Below are 14489 nucleotides of genomic sequence, written 5' to 3'. Positions count from 1 at the left end.
AGTGTGCGTCAGCGCACATTTGTACGCCAACGAATCATGGCGCCCGATTTAAATGATCAGCTTACTAGTGTCAGTGCTGGATTGTCTCAGCACGTTCCTGTATCCCGGTTGCTGTCTTGCTTGATTGATCCTGAACACCCGGCCTCCTTTGACCATTCTCTCGGATTACCCCTGCATCCTTGTTTACCTCTGCTTCCTGCACTGATCCTGGCTTGGACTTCTGACCATGATTCTGTCTCCTGATCCTGTACTCTGCTGCCAGCCTGTTGATAACCACTGCCTGTCCCTGACTACGAGCCTGCCTTCTGATTGTGCACCTCCCTGCCAGCACGTTGCCAACTCCCGCTTGTCCCTGACTCTACAAGTGTTCCTGTTGGACTTTTCCTGAACAAGTCCGGTGATCAGTGCCTCACCTCTTCCACGAAGGCTCTGGTGTTCCTGATCCTGCCTGCAGGCACCTGCACCCTTCCGCCGCCCTAGCAGTTCCTGTCTCAACCTCCAGGGGTGCTAGGACCGGGACTGTGCAAGAGGCCACCCTCGTCATTTCGGGCTCCGCTGTAAGGTACGTGACAGTACAATCCAGCCACATGGAGTCCGAAAGGGGGGCCTCAGCTATGGATGCACTGTGCCAACAGATTGCAAACCTTACCCAGGCAGTCCAAGGCCTGCAGGATGGCTACCAGAGGCTCGAACAGAGAGTGGAGTCTCTCTCTCCAAGCACCTCAACGCACCCGACAGCCACAGCACCTGCATCACCAGCTCCAGCTTCTACACCCACAGTAGTGGTGTAACCCCCTGAGCCACGGGTTCCTGCTCCTGAGAGATTTACGGGAGACCGCAGCAAGTTCCGTGCTTTTACGAATGCCTGCCAGTTGTATTTCTTGCTACAACCCCACACCTTCTCCTTGGAAAGCACCAAGGTGGGGTTCATCATTTCATTACTTCAGGGAGAACCCCAGACATGGGCTCACCACCTGTTGGAACAAGCCAGTCCCTTGTTGAATACTATGGACTCTTTCTTGAATGAAATGGCCAAACTTTATGATGATCCCCAACGTACCACCACAGCCGAGGCCAGCCTCCACACCCTCCAGCAGGGTCGTAGGCCTGTGGAAGACAATGTGACAGACTTTAAACGGTGGAGTTCCGATGCACAAAGGAACGACGCCGCTCTCCACTTTCAGTTCCGCCTAGGACTTTCGGAGGCACTTAAAGATGAGCTGGCTCATGTAGGGATCCCCAATTCCTTAGAAGAGTTGATCCAACTATCTATTCAGATCCATTGCCGGCTAAGGGAGCGGAGATCTGAAAAGACCAGCCCATATGGATGCTACCCAGGGTACCTAGCAATCCACCTACTCCTGCGCCCCCACTACCAGCTGCCATCACTGAAGCCCCAGAGCCAGTGCAGATAGGCCTACTTCGTTCACCACTGACACCAGAGGAAAAGCAGCACCGACGCCTGAATAATCTCTGCCTCTATTGCAGAGGAGGCGGTCACTACGCAAACGTGTCCCGACAAGACTCGTAAGTTTTACTCTCCTCCTCATGATCCTTGTGTATTGAATGTATCAAGATCTGCTCACATTGCTGTTCTTGTCTCCCTACAGCTTCCAGAAGGGGCACTCCAGGTCCAGGCCATAATTGATTCAGGTGCCTGTAGCTGTTTCATCAACCATGCCTTCATCCTGCAACACAATATTCCCCTACGATCCGAGCAACAGAAACTGTCCATACGATTAGCTGATGGGTCGAACATCAAATCTGGGCCCATCACCCACGAGACTCAACCTCTGCCCGCTGACATTTTACCTAACCACCAAGAACTATTGTGCCTTGACGTTATCTCCTCACCACTTTTTCCGATCATTTTGGGGATGCCATGGTTGCACACACATAACCCCCAAATATATTGAACTACGGCCAAGGTGGTCTTCCAGTCTTCCTACTGCCTCCACAATTGTCTCAAGACCCTCCACCATACGGCTCCAGTTGTTGGCTGTCTAAAATCAGTGTCCGAATCCCAAGACCTTGTCCCATCCATGTACCATGATTTCTTGGATGTCTTTGATAAGCAGAAGGCAGACACTCTTCCCCCTCACCGGGACTATGACTGCCAGATTGAACTCTTACTAGGGGCAGAAATTCCATTTGGAAGGATTTTCCCCCTTTCAGAGCCTGAACTCCTGGTCCTGAAGGATTATGTCAACGAGAACCTCAGGAGGGGGTTCATCCGGCACTCTACTTCCCCAGCCGGGGCAGGAATATTCTTCGTCGAGAAGAAAGATCACTCACTCCGTCCATGTGTGGATTACAGAGGATTAAATCGGATTACCGCCAAAAATCGTTACCCCCTTCCTCCAATTCCATTTCTGTTTCAGAAACTGCGCTCTGCAAAAATATTCCCTAAACTGGATCTACGAGGTGCCTACAACCTGATCAGAATCAGAAAAGGAGACGAGTGGAAAACGGCCTTCCAGACTCGTTTTGGCCACTTTGTGTACCTCATTATGCCTTTCGGTTTGTGCAATGCCCCGGCAACTTTCCAACATTTTCAGAGACTTCCTAGACTTGTTCATGATCGTTTACCTGGACGACATTCTGATCTTTTCGGTCTCTCTAGAAGTACATCGTGGCCATGTGAAGCAGGTCCTTCATAGATTAAGACAAAACTTACTCTATGCTAAGGCCGAGAAATGTAAATTTGAACGACAGACCATTCACTTTCTCGGACTGATAATCTCTACGGGAGTTATGGCAATGGATCCTCAAACGGTCTCAGCTATAATGTCCTGGCCACCTCTAATTGATAAAAAAAGGGGTACAACATTTAATCGGCTTCTCTAATTTTTACAGGAAATTTATTAAGAACTTCTCTGGTATCATCATGCCCATTACTCAACTCGCCAAGAAACAGAGCCGTTTTCAATGGACTGAGGCAGCTCAAGCTGCTTTTGACAAATTAAAGGGATTATTTACTTCTGCTCCGGTACTGAAGCATCCGGATCCTGCCCTTCCCTACATCCTGGAAGTGGATGCCTCAGAAAGAGCTGTGGGGGCCATCTTGTCCCAGCGCCAAGGACCTAAGTCTCTAATGCACCCCGTGGCCTTTTTCTCAAAGAAAGGAACTATGATGTGGGAGACTGAAAGCTGTTGGCGATCAAATCGGCAGTGAAAAAATGTAGCGCATAGTGAACATACATAAATATTGTAATATTAGTGTGAAACAAAGTCCATATAACTACAAGTCCTTAAACAAGGTGTAATGGGCTAAATGGGCGACGGACAAAAGTTTTGATTGCCTAAGGCAAAAAAAATGTGTGATAAAATGTCCAACGGTGTGTAAACACAAAAACAACAACCCAGATTGGTGGGTTTCCAAATGTTGACAATGGATGTATTGATCCGTCCGTGAGAACAACATCAGAAGGAAACGGCATCAATGGATGAGTAGTAAGTGCATGCTCTCACCGGATCAGATGGACTCCACTGTCAGCGACATGGAGTCTTGAAAGCAATGTGCCACACATGGCAGGTGTAGAGATGTCCAGGTGGTCGGGACCTCTAGGACGGACTCCACGGGAACTCCAAGAACCATACGAGTCAGCCGTCACTACTGGAACTCAGGACTGGAATCTTGTAGGTAGGGTGTACCAGGGCAGGACACACACTCACATCAGGATAATATGTGGAGAAAAGAATATTGCTTCCACATAGTGCAGATAAAAGAGGGTGTTTTATTTCTAAAAAACCAATTACAGTAAAAAGTGATCACAATAAAACACAAGGGCAACATGGAAATTGATATAGCAGCCCGACGCGTTTCGACCTACGGGTCTTCTACTGGAGCGATCAAAGTGGCAGTAGTGGCGGTACCTCCTGGAGGGAGAAGCACACCCAATACTGATCTTCACGGATCACAGAAATTTAGAATACCTCAGAACCGCCAAACGCCTCAGACCCAGACAAGCAAGATGGGCTCTTTTTTTTTTTCACGCTTCAGTTTCCATATTACCTACCGGCCCGGGTCCAAAAATGTGAAACCCGACGCGCTATCCTGTATGTTCACGCAAGTTGAAGTTCCACCCCAACCGGATAACATCCTGCAGGCTGGGAATTTTCTACTAACACAGGCCGATTTAATGTCTAAGATCCGTCAAGCATCCAGGGGAATCTCTCTGCCCCCAGATTTGAACCTTCAGGAAAAGGATGGACTCTATTGGCAGGATAATAAGGTTTTTATTTCACAGAATCTGCGCACTACCATCCTGCAAGTGTGCCATGACTACCCATTGGCTGGCCATTTCAGAGGATATAAGACCATGGATTTGGTCAAGAGACATTTCTGGTTGCCTAACCTAGCAATGGATTGCAGGAAATATGTCCGTTTTTGCCCGACCTGCCTCAGGAACAAGAATAGTAAAAGCAAAGCATGGGGACTACTAAGACCACTGCCCATTCCTGAAAGACCCTGGGATAAAATCGCAATGGATTTTATTGTGGAGCATCCTCCTTCTGAAGGATTTTCATCCATCTTTGTGGTGGTTGATCGCCTCTCCAAAATGGCACATTTTATCCCCATGAAAGGGACCCCATCAGCAACAGAAACTGCCAAAGTTTTCATTAAAGAGGTTGTTAGACTGCATGGAATTCCTAGCAACATTGTCTCAGATCATGGAGTGCAGTTCACTTCAAGGTTTTGGAAAGCTCTGTGTGAAGCTCTGGGCATCAAACTCAGTTTCTCTTTGGCCTACCACCCTCAGTCCAATGGACAGACTGAGCGTACTAATCAGTCGCTGGAGCAGCACCTATGCTGCTTTTCCTCCTTTACCCAGGAAGATTGGGCCTCACTACTGCCCTTGGCAGAATTCGCATTTAATAACTCTGCCCATGCAGCCACCAATCAATCTCCCTTCTTCTCCAACTATGGGTTTCATCCCCCTTTTTTGCCAACACTGGTTCTGGATTCCCCTTTGCCAGCTGTCTAGGATAGACTAAACTTCTTTTTTTTTACCAATAACCTTGTGCTGAGAGAGACCATTTGCAGGGCACAAGAAGATAATAAAAGATTCTTTGACAAGAGGAGGAGAGGGGAACTGGATTTGAAGGTTGGTGATCGTGTGTGGCTCTCTACAGTAAATCCGAAATTGACTTGTCCGTCCAGGATACTGGGACCTAGATACTTGGGACCTTTTCCGATCAAAAAAAAGATTTTCCAGTGGCTTATGAACTTGAACTTCCGGACTCATTTAAGATCCACCCTGTGTTTCATACCTCCCTACTGAAACCCAACGTGGTAAATCCCTTTCCGGGTCGTGAAGTGGAAACCCCCGGAAGCTATAATGGTGGATGGAGAGGAAGAGTTTGAGATCAAGACCATTGTAGATTGCAGGAGAAGACGGGGACAGAATCAAAATCCAATTAAGTGGAGAGGTTTTGGCCCAGAGGAAAATTCCTAGGAGCCTGAGACAAACCTTCATGCCCCAAGGCTTATACAAGCCTTTCATCGCTCTCATCCGGGAAAGATGGCTCAGCTTGGCATCCGGAGGCTGCCCCTAAGGAGGGGGCAGTGTCAGAGAACCATCGTAACAAGTGATCGTTCCCGTGCGCCAGCCGTCAGTCTTTGTTCTTCTGATACAAACGTGCGGCAAGAACGAACGAATCCCGGACCAAGCATGCACGTTGGCGCACCCACACGAACAATTGTGCGTCCACGCACGTTTGTACACCAACGATCATGGCGCACTGCGCCCTATTTTAATGATCAGCTTACTAGTGTCAGTGCTGGATTGTCTCAGCTCGTTCCTGTATCCCTGTTGCTGTCTTGCTTGATTGATCCTGATCCTGAACACCTGGCTTCCTTTGACCATTCTCTCGGATTACCCCTGCATCTATGTTTAACTCTGCTTCCTGCACCGACCCCGGCTTGGACTTCTGACCACAATTCTGTCTCCTGATCCTGTACTCTGCTGCCAGCCTGTTGATAACCACTGCCTGTCCCTGACTACGAGCCTGCCTTCTGATTGTGTACCTCACTGCCAGCACGTTGCCAACTCCCGCTTGTCCCTGACTCTGCAAGTGTTCCTGTTGGACTTTTCCCGAACAAGTCCGGTGATCAGTGCCTCACCTCTTCCACGAAGGTTCCGGTGTTCCTGATCCTGCCTGCAGGCACCTGCACCCTTCCGCCGCCCTAGCAGTTCCTGTCTCAACTTCCAGGGGTGCTAGGTCCGGGACTGTGCAAGAGGCCACCCTGGTCATTTCGGGCTCCGCTGTAAGGTACATGACAACCGGGATCTGGGTGTGTAAACACACAGTTTCCGGTTCTCTGAGGGGAGAAGTGACAGATCGTCTGTTCATACAGAGTATGGACAGCGATCTAGCTCTTCCCCTACACAGTCTACCCCCCCCCTTCAGTTAGATCACACACTAGGGAACACAGTTAACCCCTTGATAGCCCCCTAGTGTTAACCCCTTCCCTGCCAGTGACATTTTTACAGTAATCAATGCATTTTTTTTAGCACTGATCACTGTATAAATGCCAATGGTCCCAAAAATGTGTCAAAATTGTCCGACGTGTCCGCCATGTAGCAATCCCAATAAAAATCGCAGATTGCCACCAATACTAGTACAAAAAAAAATAATAATAAAAATGCCATAAAACTATCCCCTATTTTGTAGATGCTATAACTTTTGCGCAAACCAATGAATATACGCTTATTGCGATTTTTTATTTTTTTTTTTTACCAAAAATATGTAGAAGAATACATATCGGCCTAAACTGAGGGAAAAAATTGTTATTTAATATATTTTTGGGGGATATTTATTATAGCAAAAAGTAAAAAAAAATGCTTTTTTATTTTTTTTTTCAAAATTGTCGTTCTTTTTTTGTTTATAGCGCAAAAAATAAAAACCGCAGAGGTGATCAAATACCACCAAAAGAAAGCTCTATTTGTGGGAAAAAAAGGACATCAATTTTGTTTGGGTGCAGCGTTGCACGACCGCGCAATTAGCAGTTAAAGCGACACAGTGCCAAATTGTAAAAAGTGCTCTGGTCAGGAAAGGGGTACAGTAAATTCCTTCCGGGGGTAAAATCTTCCAGGGCTTAAGCGCTTAATATGTGGAGAACACTTTGGCTAAAATGCTGGTCAGCGGAACTGTAATGCAAAAGAAACACTGGCTATGCATGGCTTTTGATAGAGAACATCTCTTTAGAGCTTCTGTAGATAATTTTATCACTGGGGGAGAGAGTACTCGTTTGCGTCAGCAAAAAAACCTTTACCTCGTTTTTCCCAGGCCTCCAACTCCAAAGCCTGACCCAACCAAGGGCCCCATTCAATTAAAGACATTGGGGCCACAAATCTTCCAAACAAGTCCTCTTCAGCATGAAAGAAAGCACTAAACTCAAAATTGCAAAGACACGTGTTAGCCTTTGTGGACACATGGTTAGCACGAATCACAGATGGTAGTGTCCATAGGCTACAAAGAAGAGTTTCTTCCCCTACCTCTGCCTTGCTTCATGTGTTCCAGCCTACCTGTGCACAGACCAGCAGACCACCATGCTGCTCTTGCAGATCCTTTGAACCAAGGTGTCATTGTCATTGTTCCAGCTGCAGAAAAGCTTCAAAGTTTTTATTCCAACCTTTTCAATGTTTCAAAACCAAAAGGGGGCAATCACCCCATCTTAGATCTAAATGCCTTAAATGTCTTCATTTGATTTCAAAAGATTGGCATGAAATCCACCAGGCCTGTCATACTTTCTAGTACACCAAAATGTCCTTCAATTTACCTATATGCCCTTTCTTTAACCAAAAAAAGTAATTTATATGGTGCCAGAACCTTATATTTCACAAGATGTGCCAAATCTGCATATGGTAGTGTTAAATACTGAGGGTTTACAGATCAAAATATCAAAATGATAAAATATCAATATAAAATATTTTTTTGTTTCCAATTAGTTTGACTTTGAGTGCCGAGCCAGAGGAGCTGATATTCTTGCTTACCTTCCTGTTGTTGCTGGAGGAGACAGAGCAAACACTCTGCATTATGTGAAAAATGATCAGATAATCAAGGTAAGTAAATTGTAGATAAAATAATATTTATTTGCTTGTGCTGTTCTGTTGCTTTTATGTTATATCTTAATCTGAGAGGAGGTTTGATGTTTTCATTTCAGTGATTAATTACTTCCAGGTCTGGTTATTATACATTTTATTTTAAAAATCTAAAAATAAAGGTCTAGCATTTGTTGTCTTGGGTTGCCCATATAAAGTCTATGCAGCTGTTTAATTAATCAATCCCTGAGGCCTATGGTAGCTGTTCAAATGTCAAGGGCTCAGGGCATTTGTTTACTGCTTGATTTCTTTTTTAATCTGTTTTATTTTTATTTAAATCAGAATATCAGAATTGGACTTCCTCCTGTTAAAGAGTTTATTTTCTTTCAATTTAGTGCCAAGCAGTATGAGTTCATGCTTTTGTTTTAAAGTGAAACTCCCACCAAACTATTTTAACTTAGGATAAAATGGGGAAGGGCTAGAACCACTACCAGTTTTTTTTTTTCTGTGTCCCCATTGGAGAAGTGGAGCGCAGACAACAGTACAAAACTGACAGAGGTTCTAAACCTTCCTTTTTTAACTGATGTCTTTATGCCTGTAGTGACCACATAGGAGGTAAAGTGGACTCGCAGATACAAATGAAAACCTGCCATAGGTTCTAAACTCCCTAATAAAAGATGGTATCCAGGGCTTGGTATAACAGCTCACTTCACTTTGTAGTTGATATACATCCAAAAACTTTTAAATAAGATTGATTTTTCAGGAGCAGTGATTTTAATGATGCTTTAAGTGAAACAATATAAATGAAAAATTCCTTTAAATGCTATGTCTGGGGGGTTTCCCCTTAGTCTGCCTGTAAAGTGGAGCATCTATACCATATATAGAACCTGTTGCACCAAAAACGCTATTTCTAAAGAAAAGAATGACATTTAAATTGACGGAAATACAAAAATGTTTAAAAAAAAAAGTAAAATACAAATAAAAATTGCATGGGGTCCCCCCCCAAAATTCATGCCAGACCCTTTTTCGAGCATGCAGCCTGGCAGGACAGGAAAGGGGGGGACGGGCAAGCACCCCCCTCTCCTGAACCATACCAGACCACATGCCCTCAACATTAGGAGGGTGCCAAAGCACCTTGCCCCCATGTTGAAGGGCCTCTTCCGGACGACCCTGGCCCCTATCACAAGGGGGCCCCCAAATCCCAGCCCCTCCCCATGTGAATGAGTATGAGGTACAGTGGGAACGGAAAGTATTCAGACCCCCTTAAATTTTTCACTCTTTGTTATGTTGCAGCCATTTGCTAAAATTATTTAAGTTCATTTTTTTCCTCATTAATGTACACACAGCACTCCATATTGACAGAAAAACACAGAATTGTTGACATTTTTGCAGATTTATTAAAAAAGAAAAACTGAAATATCACATGGTCTTAAGTATTCAGACCCTTTGCTCAGTATTTAGTAGAAGCACCCTTTTGATCTAATACAGCTGAATCTTTTTGGGAAAGATGCAACAAGTTTTTCACACCTGGATTTGGGGATCCTCAGCCATTCCTCCTTGCAGATCCTCTCCGGTTCTGTCAGTTTGGATGGTAAACGTTGGTGGACAGCCATTTTTAGGTCTCTCCAGAGATGCTCAATTGAGTTTAAGTCAGGGCTCTGGCTGGGCCATTCAAGAACAGTTACGGAGTTGTTGTGAAGCCACTCCTTCGTTATTTTAGCTGTGTGCTTAGGGCAGTTGTCTTGTTGGAAGGTAAACCTTTGGCCCCGTCTGAGGTCCTGAGCACTCTAGAGAAGGTTTTCATCCAGGATATCCCTGTACTTGGCCGCATTCATCTTTCCCTCGATTGCAACCAGTTGTCCTGTTCCTGCAGCTGAAAAATACCCCCACAGCATGATGCTGCCACCACCATGGTTCACTGTTGGGACTGTATTGGACAGGTGATGAGCAGTGCCTGGTTTTCTCCACACATATCGCTTAGAATTAAGGCCAAAAAGTTCTATCTTGGTCTCATGAGACCAAAGAATCTTATTTCTCACCATCTTGGAGTCCTTCAGGTGTTTTTTAGCAAACTCCATGCGGGCTTTCATGTGTCTTGCACTGAGGAGAGGCTTCCGTCGGGCCACTTTGCCATAAAGCCCCGACTGGTGGAGGGCTGCAGTGATGGTTGACTTTCTACAACTTTCTCCTATCTCCCGACTGCATCTCTGGAACTCAGCCACAGTGATCATTGGGTTCTTCTTTACCTCTCTTACCAAGGCTCTTCTCCCCCGATAGCTCAGTTAGGCCAGACAGCCAGCTCTAGGAAGGGCTCTGGTCATTCCAAACGTCTTTCATTTAAGGATTATGGAGGCCACTGTGCTCTTAGGAACCTTAAGTGCAGCAGAAATTTTTTTGTAACTTTGGCCAGATCTGTGCCTTGCCAGAATTCTGTCTCTGAGCTCTTCAGGCAGTTCCTTTAAACTCATGATTCTCATTTGCTCTGACATGCACTGTGAGCTGTAAGGTCTTATATAGACAGGTGTGTGGCTTTCCTAATCAAGTCCAATCAGTATAATCAAACACAGTTGGACTCAAATGAAGGTGTAAAACCATCTCAAGGATGATCAGAAGAAATGGACAGCACCTGAGTTAAATATATGAGTGTCACAGCAAAGGGTCTGAATACTTAGGACCATGTGATTTTTCAGTTTTTCTTTTTTAATAAATCTGCAAAAATGTCAAAAATTCTGTGTTTTTCTGTCAATATGGGGTGCTGTGTGTACATTAATGAGGAAAAAAAATGAACTTAAATGATTTTAGAAAATGGCTGCAATATAACAAAGAGTGAAACATTTAAGGGGGTCTGAATACTTTCCGTCCCCACTGTATAGGCATAGTACCCCTACCCATTTACCAAAAAAGTGTAAAAATTAATAAAAACAGTAGGCAGTTTTTGACAACTCCTTTATTAAAAATAGAAAAAACAGTGTCCCCCGATGTTATTGTAGGAGAACGGTGTCAGTCCTGTATGGAACTATAGGTCAGTAGGCCCACATCCCTAATGAGAAGCAAAGAAAATATTGAATTAAAAGAGTATATTTATTCTAGAAAAAAATAAAAAATGATAGCTAAGACATATGACAACCTGAACATCTAAAAGGGATGCACATTCGTGGATGCAGTAAATGGATGCAATACATTAACCAACTCTAATGCAAATTTGTAACCGACAATAGAAAAACTCAACGTTTCAAGGTAAATGAAGGTAAACCTCTTCAGGGGTAATAGGTTTAGTCACGATGAGATTTACGTCTATGGTTGAAAGAGAAAGAAGGACAAAATTGTAAACATATATACATATGTAAGAAGAATAAGGAATTGCGCTAATACATGTGCAAAATAACATAAAAATCTTAAGTGAAAAAATTTGATAATATGTGTAAACGAGGATAAATATAAATAACAGTTGATTGTGATCCACCCAAATGTCCCATCAAGTGAAAACTCAATATAATGTAATAGTGACTCCAAATCACCCGCAAATAATGCAAAAAGAGTCCAAGTGATAATTTGTAATTAATCCGTGACAGCAAAGGAGGATCCACCACCGAGAATAGAAGGGGTTACTCCTTACCAGATGGCCATGACCCCCCACTACAGAGGATCACAGCAAGCAGATAACCTTGCAAGACAGAAAATGGAAACTTCTATCGGCATCCACTAGAGGTCATCTCACCGTCAGCCACACCAGCGAAACTCATGGCAGGGATGCACCATAGAATACATAAAGGGAGCTCACATAGTGTAAAACCATAGAGATTTATTTAAAATTTAAAACACAAAATGAACACTTACAAAACGTGTGTAGATAAAATAGCCTTAAGTCCGGTTCCTTGGCCACAGGAACACGGACAAACCCGTCCTGCTGGAATGCAACACTGTTTGGGGGTGACGTCAGCGCGTCGTCTGGCTCCGCCCTACGCATTTCGTGACATCATCACGTCTTCCAGCCCCTGACGGTGAGATGACCTCTAGTGGATGCCGATAGAAGTTTCCATTTTCTGTCTTACAAGGTTATCTGCTTGCTGTGATCCTCTGTAGTGGGGGGTCATGGCCATCTGGTAAGGAGTAACCCCTTCTATTCTCGGTGGTGGATCCTCCTTTGCTGTCACGGATTAATTACAAATTATCACTTGGACTCTTTTTGCATTATTTGCGGGTGATTTGGAGTCACTATTACATTATATTGAGTTTTCACTTGATGGGACATTTGGGTGGATCACAATCAACTGTTATTTATATTTATCCTCGTTTACACATATCAAATTTTTTCACTTAAGATTTTTATGTTATTTTGCACATGTATTAGCGCAATTCCTTATTCTTCTTATGTTTACTCCACAATTGATGTTTATTGTCGGGATTGCAGCTCTTTAATGATCAATTGTTCACTTGGTTTATAGCACAGTTTTTTCTTTATTTTTTCTATATATACATATGTACTAACAGACTATTGCATTTTTGACATAACGGCCTTGTTTACCATATACATAATGATCAAGTTATACAATGAAGTATAGGTACTAACCGTATATATTATATACAGGCTTTCAAAACATCCACAGCATCCAATTGGAGATCATTCAGCTGCAGCTCCACAACGGCCAGGAGAGGGGGCAGAAAAGGAGGGAAGGGGATAGGGAAGGGAGCAAGTTGGGATTTTGGGTTGTTTTGTCCTAATAAAGTCCCATTTGGATTTTGCAAGGATATTTTGTGCATGTGCAGAGTCTACCAGGGAGTAGAAATCCTGGTTGAGTTTTGCAATTTTGTTTGCATTGATTTTGCAATACCATTTTTTGTTATCAAGAATTCTCATGCACATGTCAATATACATATCATTATCCATAATAACAATATTGCCCCCCTTATCGGATGGCTTTATTGTTATTTCCGAATGCTCTATAAGTGTCTTTAGAGCTAATCTCTCTTCCCTTGATAGATTCTCCTGATTGGAATTACTAATCCTAATTTTGCATATCTCACTACCTACCAGTTTGACAAAGGCCAGCACGTTCGAATTGGTATTCAACGGCGGAAATTTGTCCGATTTCTTATTGTATGTCGGCATCACTGGGGGTTCTGTTTGGTCAAAAAGCCCCAGCAGGTGTTCTAAATCGATATGGTCGATCAAATCGGGTGCCTCATTGTCTTCAAGCAGACTAACTAATGTATCTAGAGCCTTCAATTCGAAATTATTTGAAATTAGGTTGAGTGGGTATCTCCCTCAAGTACATTGGTTTCAAAATTAATTTACGGGCAAACAATTGGAGGTCCTTGATAGCCTCGAATTTGTTTATATCTTGATTTGGGCAAAAACTTAGGCCATGTGCGAGAACCTGAGACTCTAGCACAGAAAGTGTACAGGTATACGAAGATAAATTAACCACATTTAAATCAGGGTTAGGCATTTCAGAGTGAAATTTGGATTTGCTTACCCGGTCTCTAGTTCATTGTACTTCGACATTAATGGCTCCCCTAGCCAAGATCTCGTCTTGTGTGACAGTGCTCTATTCCTTACTCTGGACAGCCTAGGACAGTGGTTCTCATCTCCTGTCCTCAGGGCCCACTAACAGGCCAGGTTTGCAAGATAACTGAAATACATCACAGGTGATATCATTTACTGCTCAGTGATTGCAGTATTCTAGTCTGCATCTCCCCAAGATAATACATAAAACGTGGCCTGTTAGTGGGTCCTGGGGACAGGAGTTGAGAACCACTGGCCTAGGAAAAAGTGAATTTGGGTCCGGGACTCGAGGGAGATACCCACCCAACCTAATTTCGAATCACAAGAATCACAATGGTAGTGTACCTCTCTCTGCACCTCCCTCTAGATAACTCAGCCTATCATAGGGCTGACAAACGTATGACACAAACTTTAAAAACAGGTGTTTTTCACTTACTTCTTCTTGCTTGCAGCATGCCACAGATATCCTGGGTGTCAAATGCAGTCTAGTAAGCTGTTTTTCCACTACTTTTTGGTACTATCATGTCTACTTCTACACAGGCTTAATAGTGGATCTGGGAATCAACACTCTGGGCTCTTTTTGTGTTTGATTTTCTCGGATTCCAAAGCCTAACTTGATACATTAAGAGGAGGTTTCAATTTAACCTTCACTGTATCCCTTACTTATAGAGGCTACTAGTCAATTAAAACAATATAGGTTTTTCTAGATTGAAATTTATTTTTTATTTTTTCTAGTGCTTTTGAGCAGTGGTGGACCATTTCTTTTGAACTGATCCTGCTTCACCCCTCTAAGGGGTGGGGACTTGTACCACTGGGAGTGCCCTTTATGAAGCTGTTCTGACTGCTGGGTATTCCTGATCCACTTTAGTGGTACTTTGTCCAATCTTGGGGCCTTCCTTTGTTTTTTTTGGTCCTATCCCCTTCCCCCTTTTTTG

General features: G+C 43.8%; 1 protein-coding gene across 3 annotated transcripts in view; it reads left to right on the top strand.

Moving 5' to 3' along the window:
* The window catches only part of XPNPEP3 (X-prolyl aminopeptidase 3), a 349111-nt gene that overhangs the window by 133812 nt on the left and 200810 nt on the right, over positions 1-14489 (top strand). For all 3 annotated transcript variants that reach the window (XM_073592756.1, XM_073592755.1, XM_073592757.1), the window contains one exon: positions 7956-8069. In XM_073592756.1, coding sequence (XP_073448857.1) covers positions 7956-8069 — 114 coding nt within the window. The remainder of the gene's footprint in view (positions 1-7955; positions 8070-14489) is intronic.

The sequence above is a fragment of the Aquarana catesbeiana genome, linkage group LG07 (assembly GCF_042186555.1).
Source record: "Aquarana catesbeiana isolate 2022-GZ linkage group LG07, ASM4218655v1, whole genome shotgun sequence".
NCBI classification, from domain to species: domain Eukaryota; kingdom Metazoa; phylum Chordata; class Amphibia; order Anura; family Ranidae; genus Aquarana; species Aquarana catesbeiana.
Note: the sequence above shows the minus strand (reverse complement) of the source record. Positions and strands in the feature narration are given on the sequence as shown.